Source organism: Austrofundulus limnaeus, unplaced genomic scaffold, assembly GCF_001266775.1.
Source record: "Austrofundulus limnaeus strain Quisiro unplaced genomic scaffold, Austrofundulus_limnaeus-1.0 Scaffold521, whole genome shotgun sequence".
NCBI classification, from domain to species: Eukaryota; Metazoa; Chordata; class Actinopteri; order Cyprinodontiformes; family Rivulidae; genus Austrofundulus; species Austrofundulus limnaeus.
The window spans coordinates 30,796-41,833 of NW_013952923.1; the positions used below are offsets into that span (position 1 = coordinate 30,796).

Below are 11,038 nucleotides of genomic sequence, written 5' to 3' on the forward strand. Positions count from 1 at the left end.
GCGCTACACATTTATCCTCTTGTTACTGAGGTCCTCCATCCACGACAGAGAGGCTAAAGCAGAAATGACTCAACCTGCAACTGAAAATATGGATGGATGACCTCAGTTTAGCTTGTTTATCGCACTAGCGCCAAGCTAATATACAGCATATAAGGCAATATAGTGTCAGCGCTAGTGCAAAGGCTAACAGGCTAAGCTGAGGTTCTTCCATGAAGCAGCTCTGTTGTCCTCCATCCATATTGTCAACGCTCTGGTTTCATTTAAAAGAGCCAATCGTTAGATATTGTCCAGGATTAACCTTCAGGGTGGATATAGCTCGCTCACACCGAGGACCTATCCATGTCATCATTTACCCAGAATGCTTTGTGTGTAAATAAAATGGCTCCGTCTGTGTTAAAATATATTTTTAAAAATTTACAAAATTAAACAGCCTACAGTATTTTTACAGTCTTTTTTACAGTTAAAATATATGTTTATCAAATAAAGTCTAATGTTACAACTAATCAGGGATCCCTTTAAAGACGTCTTAAGTTATCCCAGCAAAGATAAATTAGAACTGTGTAACTTGAAAAGCTTATTGTTTATTGATAACATTATATATTTCTTATGTTTTCTGTTTTCACATTACGTGAAACATTGCATTAAATGATGTTAAAGCAAAAATTTAAATTCATATTATGGCAGTTTTTATTTGAAAACTTGGCAGCATATTAATCAAATGCAAAAAAAAAAAAAAACTAGGAATAATTCATGTAACACATTAATACGTATGTTAATTCTAACTAGAATAGTACCTGGAGAAACTATGAAGGGCTTGCCAGGTGCCATCCAATTTAAATAAAGATCACAAAGGAGGATCACAGTGATCTACTACCATCCCAAATTTGAGCCAAATATGTCCAAAAATGGCCGACATGGTCAATTATGCATTTTAGCTATGGTAGCCATCTTGGATTTTAAGACATGTATTCAGAATTTGTCTAAATTTATTCTTGGCTACTACTATCCCAGTTTTTACCTCCAAGTCTTAAAATAGCTGAATTAGAGCCTTTTTAAATTAGCATTAGTGGTTAGCTTAACCTTGTGATTAGCATTCAGAATGTGTTGAGTTTGCTTCACAATGCCTTCCTCCGCTCTATTATTCATTTGATATGGCAAGCCCTCATAACATTAAAATCTTTTGTTATGTCAAAATTTGAAGTTACAACAAAAGTTTTGTTCAAAAAATGAATGTCTCAAGTTATACAATATCATGATATATTTGGGCTTTATTTTTGCTGAGGTACAGTAGCAGCTTTATTTCATTTGAGTAGAGAGGTTTTTTTAGATACTTTTCATTGTCAGGACTGTAGGAATACATTCTGTAGTATTTTTTTTTTAGTTTGTGGCAAAGTTTTGTGAACACACACCATGGTGGTGTACCTAAATTATGTTAATTTGGATTCACGGCCTGCTGTGGTGTAACACAGTGTCTGAACAGCAAGTAAAACAACACAACGATGGAACAGACTATGTGGGGAAGAGTGAGGGGCAATAAAAGCACAGAAACTGATTAGGAAGAAAAGAGAAGGAGGACACACTAAAGATGAGAGAAAAGAGCAGGGATGGGAGCTGGGGCGTGTTGGGAGAAAAGCCTGGGCAAAAACAAACCTCTAGGAAGCCAAAGTGACCTGACTTTGTTCCTTATCAACTAACTGGATTATACAAGTCATTGAATTGATAGTTTCAGCCAAATTATGGCCTCTCAAGACATTTTTATACAATTATTTAACTGTTTCTAGTGAGCATAACTAATTTGGGTGTAGTATTTAGAATAATAGCTAATCTGTGCTAAATATTAGGGGTAAAACGACACACTGCTGTGGCAGAGTGGTTAGGGGAGTCGTCCTGTAACTAGTGATGGTGGTCAGAGGGTCCGGTGGGGCAGCCTCGCCTCTGTCAGTGTGGCCCAGGGCAGCTCTGGCTACAATTTAGCTTAGCACCATCAGTGTGTGAATGACTGAAGTGTAAAGCACTTTGGAGTCTGTAGGGACTTGATAAAATGATATAAAAGTTCAAGCCATTTACCATTTTACTTGTACCAAACCCTCACATTACAGACATCAAGATCTGGTGAGTGCAGAATTGGAGAAAGGCCAGGAACTTGAAGACCTGCTTGTTTGTTTTTAAACCACCTGTGTGGAAAATTTTGATCCCACTGATCAAGAGTGGAGAGCTAGATTTGGATGTAGCTCTAATCATTTCAAAATGTTCTGTAATTTTGAATGCACCTAAATGGAACTGCTAGTTTGCATATGCTAATTTGGTGGTTGCGTTAACAAAATAGCTCACAAACCATTGGACAAATTTTTATTAAACTTTCATAATGTAATCATTAGACATCTACAAGCCAATCAAATTCAATATAGCCACCACAAAAAATACTAAACTGGCATTGAGCTACAAGTTTGGTGCAGCAGTTGCGGAGAGTCATCCCAAACCAACCCATTCTCACTCCCAAGTCGTTACATATTGACGCTTTTCCAAGGTTCCCTCTGCGTCCGATTTTGACGCATCAGGTACCTCCTTGCATCAGTTTTTGACAAGATGGGGCGGAATCCATTGTCATAATTTCTGAAAGTGTAGAAAATGCACAAATGTAACCGTCCCGAAGCCTAAAACTACCTTTATTCGCTTTAGACATCCTGTCCCTGACCCTAGTACTTAAAATTTACCATTTTTAGAAAATGTAGGAAATTCACGTCAGCTACGTGTTCCAAAGCCTAAAATTACCTAATATTCGCCGTTGACATCCTATACCTGACCCCAGTACCTACAATTAACCATTAATCCTGATCCCTCATCAGTATTAACCTCAGACCCCCGACCCAAAGACCCCTGGTGGCGCAACCCGGAAAAGCCACAGGCGGCAAGGACTGATGCGAGGGGGTCACCTGACGCGTCAAAATAAGATGCAGAGGGAACCTTGGAAAAGCGTCAAATAAGTTGACGAGTTGGGAGTGAGAATGTTACCCAAACACATAATTTGAGTGCTCCAAATTCTGCTAAATACTAGGTTAAAATTTGAACTGCTCTCAGATTTTGATGAAACTCTCAGATATCAATTATTAGAAGTTCATCTACAATGATTAACCTTTGGAGTCGATCCAACTCAGGATCGATTGAGTCAATTGGCTGCCATAGCCAACTGAGCTTAACCAACACAAACTTTACTGTAACAAAGTTGGTTTTACAAATAGCCAAAATGTGATGTGCTGTCTGTCAAATAAACATATTTCGAGCACTTATGGAGTCTGTGTGAGATCATTGTTTTCAAGATTGGACAAAAACAGCTTTTAGGACATATTTTCTCAACATAGATGATGTTAGTTTAAAACTCTGTCATGACAGGTGGTAGGTGAGATGGGTCTTTCATAAAAGAATGATAAGTCTTTCATTTTATAGTGAAGTTACTTGTTGACAAATCTGACCTTGCTGTTTCTTAAAGTCTCCTTAACAAGGATGGTTTGCTTGCCTGTCCCTACCTACTTCTTGGAGGGTTATTGTCTGAGAAAATCTTAGTGGCTGACATTTATTTTCTGTACGTTGCACCTGATACTACGGAGCCCACGAGGGGACATGGGGGAATTATTTTCTTTTGCGTTCCAACGCGATGCCTTTGCATTCCCTCGCAATACTTTTGCGTTCCCACGCAATGCCATTGCATTCCCTCGCAATACTTTTGCGTTCCCTCACAATACCTTTGCGTTCCCTCGCAATACTTTTGTGTTACCTTGCAATATTGTTTTGCGATCCCACGCAAAAGTTTGATTTGTATTGTATATGAACTGAATTAAATCAGACTTTTATTTTGAAATATCTGGTTACCAAAACAGGACGTGTCGCCACAAGTTTGTGAACTTGACATTAATGTTGCGTGGCTGCACTGTGTTAAAATATTGGCATATAACATACTTCCATACGTGGTTGTGATTTATTCATTCTAAAGCTGAATAAAAGCAGTAGGCTAACTCGCTAATGGTGAACATGAGTTTGTTAATAAACCGACAGGCACAACTGTGATAAACGACTTTTGCGAGGGAACGCAAAAGGTATCGCGAGGTAAAGCAATACTTTTGCGTGGGAACGCAAAAAGAAAAAAATCCCCCATGTCCCCTCGCGGGCTCAGTACGATACATACCATGGCCCAAGGCACGTACTGAACCTTGATTTATGTATATCATGTACCTCTACTAAAATAATTCTCAGAAGAAAGCCTGGGAATTGATTGATGGCTGTTTGGTCACTCATAAACTGCTTAGCCAAATCAAGATCTGTCATCTCTACCTAATTTATTACATTGGATTTTCTTGGTTCTCCCACAAAAAGCTCCAGACACACTGTTGGAAAAAAAAAAGGAAAGGGGTGTGGGGGGAGGGGGGTGCGCTGAGAGAGAGTTTCTAAAATAGTCCTCTTTAGGGACTGACAAGCCTACGAGACATTGGCCTGGCTTTGTGTGCATGTCACAGGGTACTGATACAGGAAAGGAAGGGGAAAGGAGCGCTCACTTGCACAGTGGAGCCAATGGCAATCTTGATTTAGGACAGCAAGCTCTTGATTCTGACAGCGAGTCAATCAAGGGCATAATAATAAGGACAGCCTATGTCGTCAAGCTGTTTGGCAATGCTTTGCAAAAATACTCACAGCTTGGCTTTCTACAAAAGGCTACCAAAGTCAAAATGGATCCTGCCAAAGCCCACAGGATGAGCCAGATACACAAACATTCTTTGATTTTTGGACAAATGTATCTCTTGCCCTGTACTGCTGCATTAGAAAAACTTTCATTAGGCCACTGCATCCTGTTTAATCCACCTCTCTCAAAAATGTATCCCTTTCAACTGAATTTGTCTCTTTCTCTAATGTCTATGTTTTTACCAAATTTGCAAGATTAGAAAAAGAATGAAAACAGAGAAAGGAGGTTAGATGTTTTAAAATCAGGTTAGTGGGCAGGGGAAAAGGAGGGACAGGTTGAGAGAGAGAGAGACCCAGAGGATGGCACAATCATGTGTGACTTTGCAAAACCATTTAAGCACAGGAAAATGAAAAATAATGTTCCATACCCATAAATTCATTTTTGAGAAGCTCTGCCAGCGCAGAAAGTTGTCGTGGTAAAAAGAAAGAGACACAGGGTCAGGTGTAGTGTCAACTGTGGAGCAGATACAAATATTTCCACGTCCAGCATGTATTTAGAGGTATTTACTGCTGTCAGTCATGAAAGTTGACACGTGTACCGTCTAGTAACAGACAGGCAACTCAGCTCTGTGACCCCAGAAATGATGGGAAATTAAATTAAAAAGACTGAGGCAAAGGGAAGAAAATGAACCAAAAGCAGAAGGAAAGAGACACCAGCAGGCAGGATAAGACGTGCAGAGACAGAAAAAGACAAAGACGGCAAGACATAAAGCCACATCACTTAGTGCTATATTTAACAGACCTTGTTTCTGGAGTGAACAACATTGAACAGAAATACAAGACGGAAATCAAAAGATAAAAGTAGAAGACGAAAAGGAAAAAAAAAATCAAAAAAGCAGTGAGTTATTCTCCAACATAAAAACACACAACACTTGATGAGGCTGACACAGCAAATGGGGGTGAGTGCCGCGACTTGTTTGACTAATGACAGTTGTGTGCCTTTGTATCGATTACGGCAAAACCTCTATTGCTGTTTACAGCTATTATAACCTTTTGCATAATTTACAGGGAAATCATCCCAGTATTCCCAATTTCCATTGCTTTACTGACTATAACAGGAGGCATAAATGTCAGCCGGTCTGCTGCCCACTCTAATAAAACTGGGAGTGTGTCTTCACTAGCATGGTGTAAAATAAAAGCATGTAACATGGACAAATTTCGGCATACAGACAAAGCTTGATGAAAGGGTCAAAATGACTAAAACTATACATAAAGAATGGCATCCTGTGACATACAGCCTTTTACATCATTTAAAATTACTCAGTGAAGAACTGGATGTAGTAGACAAACAGCAAAGCAAGACAATATGGCAACCGTATTTAATTTCTGTTTCATCTCTGTGTGATTGCTTGAATAGTGATGTGAGACAGGCAGGAAAGAAGAGAAACAGCCGAACACACAGGATTCTTTTTCCCTTACTGTTTGAGGCACAAGTCAACAGTAAATAAATGTGGCTCACTATCACTGTCCAAGCAATCATGAGACTACAACAAAGCACACCCCATTTGCATCGCTGTGATTTAAAAAAAGCAGGCCAGCATTTTGGGAAATCAACCTTCAAACTCAAAGTCCCAACAACAGTGGGCTAGATTTAAAAAAATGTAAATATTATAGGTGAGTGTTATGTTGGCAAACACATCTCATGAAGCATTAAACAGAGTTTAATACAACAGATGAACTTTTAGAGTGATTCCAGTTAAAGATGGCCACTACCCCCAATCAACTATAGCAAAAATAAGCTCTGTTACTTATTATAAAAGATTTCAACCCAATGGAAAGTTTATATGAAGGAAAATATAAAAACACTGAGCTGTTCATCGTGTTCAAGTGTCTCCTGGTTAACAATAACACTGGTAACGGGCTTCTGGATTCACTCTCAAGGTGAATTTACAATCAGTCAAAGGCAGAACTTTGTTCTCACTGACGTGGTTTTGTAAATTGACAATTATTTACAGTGGTTTGCAAAAGTATTCATACCCCTTGAACTTTTCCATATTTTGTCACATTACAACCACAAACATAAATATATTTCACTGGAATCTAATGTGAAAGACCAACACAAAGTGGTATACAATTGTGAAGTGGAAGCAAAATTTTACATGAATCAAAACATTTTTTACAAATAAAAAACTGAAAAGTGCGACGTGCAAAAGTATTCAGCCCCCTTTTCCCTGAGTGCAACCAATTGCATTCAGAAGTTGCCTGATGACTGCTAATGACTCAAAAGGGTCCACCTGTGTGTAATCTAATCTCAGTACAAATACAGCTGCTCCGTGACGGCCTCAGATGTTGGTTAAGAGAATATTGGGGAGCAAACAGCATCATGAAGTCCAAAGAACACACCAGACAGGTTAGGAATATGGTTTTGGAGAAGTTTAAAGCAGGCTTAGGTTATAAAAAGATTTCCCAAGCTTTGAACATCTCACGGAGCACTGTTCAATCCATCATCCGGAAATGGAAAGAGTATGGCACCACAGTAAACCTGCCAAGACAAGGCCGTCCACCTAAACTTACAGGCCGAACAAGGAGATCACTGATCAGAGAGGCAGCCAAGAGGCCCATGGTGACTCTGGATGAAATGCAGAGAGCCACAGCTCAGGTGGGGGAAACTGTCCACAGGACAACAATTAGTCGTGCACTACACAAATGTGGTCTTTATGGAAGAGTGGCAAGGAGAAAGCCATTGTTAAAAGAAAACCATAAGAAGTCCCATTTGCAGTTTGCCAGAAGCCATGTTGAGGACACAGCAAACATGTGGAAGAAGGTGCTTTGGTCAGACGAGACCAAAATTGAACTTTTTGGCCACAATGCAAAACGCTATGTGTGGCGGAGAAAGAACACTGCACATCACTCTGAAAACACCATCCCCACTGTCAAATATGGTGCTGGCAGCATCATGCTCTGGGGGTGCTTCTCTTCAGCAGGGACCGGGAAGTTGGTCAAAGTTGATGGGAAGATGGATGGAGCCAAATACAGGGCAATCTTGGAAGAAAACCTGTTGGAGTCAGCAAAAGATTTGAGACTGGGGYGGAGGTTCACCTTCCAGCAGGACAACGACCCTAAACATAAAGCCAAAGCTACAATGGAGTGGTTTAAAAAAAGAATATTCATGTGTTAGAATGGCCCAGTCAAAGTCCAGACCTAAACCCAATTGAGAATTTGTGGCAAGATCTCAAAACTGCTGTTCACAAACGCTCTCCATCCAATCTGACTGAGCTTGAGCTGTTTTGCAAGGAGGAATGGGCAAGAATTGCAGTCACTAGATGTGCAAAGCTGGTGGAGACATACCCTAAAAGACTTGCAGCTGTAATTGCAGCAAAAGGTGGCTCCACAAAGTATTGACTCAGGGGGGCTGAATAATTTTGCACATCGCACTTTTCAGTTTTTTATTTGTAAAAAATGTTTTGATTCATGTAAAATTTTGCTTCCACTTCACAATTGTATACCACTTTGTGTTGGTCTTTCACATTAAATTCCAGTGAAATATATTTATGTTTGTGGTTGTAATGTGACAAAATATGGAAAAGTTCAAGGGGTATGAATACTTTTGCAAACCACTGTATTTATTTTTGCTAGGCAGCGTTCTCACACCATTTGTCGTAAATTGTAGCGGTTTCTTTGTGACAAATTTGCAAACTAGTGCTTCTCTTCAGTTAATACCAGAAATACCAAATCTTCCTCCTCCAACTTCTCCCATCATCAGTTGTGACATCTAATGCCTACCGTCTGATAGTTTAAAGTGCCTGTGACAACCTTCTTCTTCACTGACAAAAAAATTTAAGAAAGTATCCTAAGATTTAAGAAATTTGGCATTGTTCACATGATTTTCACCCAGTTTGTCACAAAATGTGCATATGTTTTGCTGAATTTGGTGCAGTCCAAGTGAAACAGGAAGTGATGTCAAAGTGGAACTCTTTAAAAAAACAGGTAAGTCTTGACTTTTCTTTATCGATCTGATAGTTACTCAAAATAATCTACAGAAACATCTGATTCTTTGTTAGCCGTTGTAGCAACTCATTCAGGAATTCCCCTCTGACATCACTTCCTGTTTCTGCTCATGCAAATATCTCAACAACTCTTCATTTCAGTGTCGTGAAATTTGGTTTTCAATTCATCATTAATTTTATCATTCCAAATAAGCACTCAAATATATCACTTAAATTTCATGCCACAGGCCCTTTAAAATCCTCCTTCACCTGTGACCCATGGACATCTAGAACCACCAAGAATGCTACATGCTAACAGTGGCACCTGACAGGACGATGGAAAACCATGTACTGTTGCAAACACAAACATACATCTGGCAGAGTTCTTTACGTCAGTGTATCATTTTTGAGAAATAATTTGTATTTAAACCAGAAGAGGCATCTGTACGGTTGGAAGTTAGCTTAGCCTGGATAAAAACTTCTTCCCATTTCTCCAGACTTTGTGCCTTATGAATAATGTGGTAACTACTGATAACCATTCGACAGAACATCACTTCAAAAATCACCAGACTATCCCTTTAATGTTTCCAAAAGTTTGGTGTAATCACAAACTCAAGAAAGCATATGCTAAATATAGAAATGAAGCCCAATGGAAAGAACCAAACCAGTTGTTTGATGCTTTTCTATTAAGTTAAACCAACAGTCTGTAGTGATTTCCCAAAATGCAAAATAATTAATTCACTTCACTGTATAGAAGCCAAAAAAAAATAAAATAAAAATAAGATAAAACAACAACATGGTGACTACTAAACACAACTGAGTCAAATAAATAAAGAAAAATGAAAGCTCAAGCAGCATTTAAACACATGCTAAGTAGAGAGATTTATTAGATGATTCATGGGTGCTCAAAGTTTTTACACTTTAGGTTTTAATCTAGTCTAATTCAGAACATTTTCCTTTAACATGTTAAAAAAAACTCAACTTGTAGATGTATCTGTATCGAAGTCAGGATGAAAAATAGGGAAATAAAAAGTGTTTAATTAAAATTTGACCAACTGAAGACTTGGAAATTAAAAATGTCTAAAATGTAATGTTTGGACTTGGAACCAACTGTTGCTTCTTTTATTGCTGGTCATTGTTTAAAATAATGCCAGAGAGCCTTTAAAGTGCCCTATTTGAATTTCAAAAACTAAATCACACAAAAGTTTGGCATGGAATTATAGAAAAGTAAAAAATATATATATGTTTGATATATTTGCAAAACCAAATAGCACCAATGGATCATGGACAAAGAACTTTCAAACCAACATAAAGTGACACTTCAAACCTGCGGAGCCCGCCAGGGGACATAGGGGATTTTTTTCTTTTGCGTTCCCTCGCAAAAGTCGTTTATCACTGTTGTGCTGCCGGTTTATTAACAAACTCACATGTTCACCATTAGCGAGTTAGCCTACTGCTTTAATTCAGCTTCAGAATGAATATATCACAGCCACGCATGGAAGTATGTCATATGCCGATATTTTAACACAGTGCAGCCACGCAACATCAATGTCAATTTCACGAACCTGTGGCGACACATTCTGTTTTGGTAACTGGATATTTCAAAATAAAAGTCTGATTTAATTCAGTTTATAAACAAAAAATATTTTGCGTGGGAACACAAAACAATTTTGCGAGGGAACGCAGAAGAAAAACATCCTCCCATGTCCCCTCGCGGGCTCCATACAAACCCTTTAAAGTGAGTAGGTTAAAAAACAATTATCTTACATTTTTAGATAGCTTTTTGAACAAACCCAATGTGGAAAAATAGAATTTTTCTGCCAGATTGACAAGCTAATGAACCGTTCATACACGACCAAGATGAAAACCTCTGTTGTAGTTACATGAACATTATTTTAGAAACTTTAAAATCACTCTCAGTGTAAAGGTTTAGAAAAAATTGTGTGCATGAACCGATATATAATTCTTGTGATAGGTGTTGTTTTTTGAGTTTAGGATGGTATTAGCCTCAGATCAGCTGTTAGCTTGTCAATTTGATCCGAAATAAACTCTATTCCTTAAACAAGAAGTCATTCAAGAGCTGTTTACTACAAATAAGACTAATTGTTCACAACCCTTACATAATACCCCGCTACAAAAAAAAAAAAAAAAAAAAAAAAAACAACTCTGGCTTTAATGATAAGAAATTTAACCTTGTGTAATGATGATTCTCTGTCTCTCCTGTTTCAGGTAATTCTCTGGATCATTTAGCAGTGGAAGTAATTTGTACAGAAAAAATGTAAAAGCAATAATATGGAAGATTAAAGGGACCCCGATTAGTTGTAACATTAGACTTTATTTGATAAACATATATTTTAACTGTAAAATAAAGACTGTAAAAA

At 38.2% G+C, this 11,038-nt stretch overlaps 1 protein-coding gene across 1 annotated transcript in view; it reads right to left on the bottom strand.

The window, feature by feature from the left end:
- LOC106530431 (pro-neuregulin-2, membrane-bound isoform) overlaps positions 1-11,038 on the bottom strand; it is a gene marked incomplete in the record, with an annotated part of 152,745 nt that overhangs the window by 30,252 nt on the left and 111,455 nt on the right. The window contains 1 exon segment of the mRNA XM_014026044.1: positions 5,100-5,123. Coding sequence (XP_013881498.1) covers positions 5,100-5,123 — 24 coding nt within the window.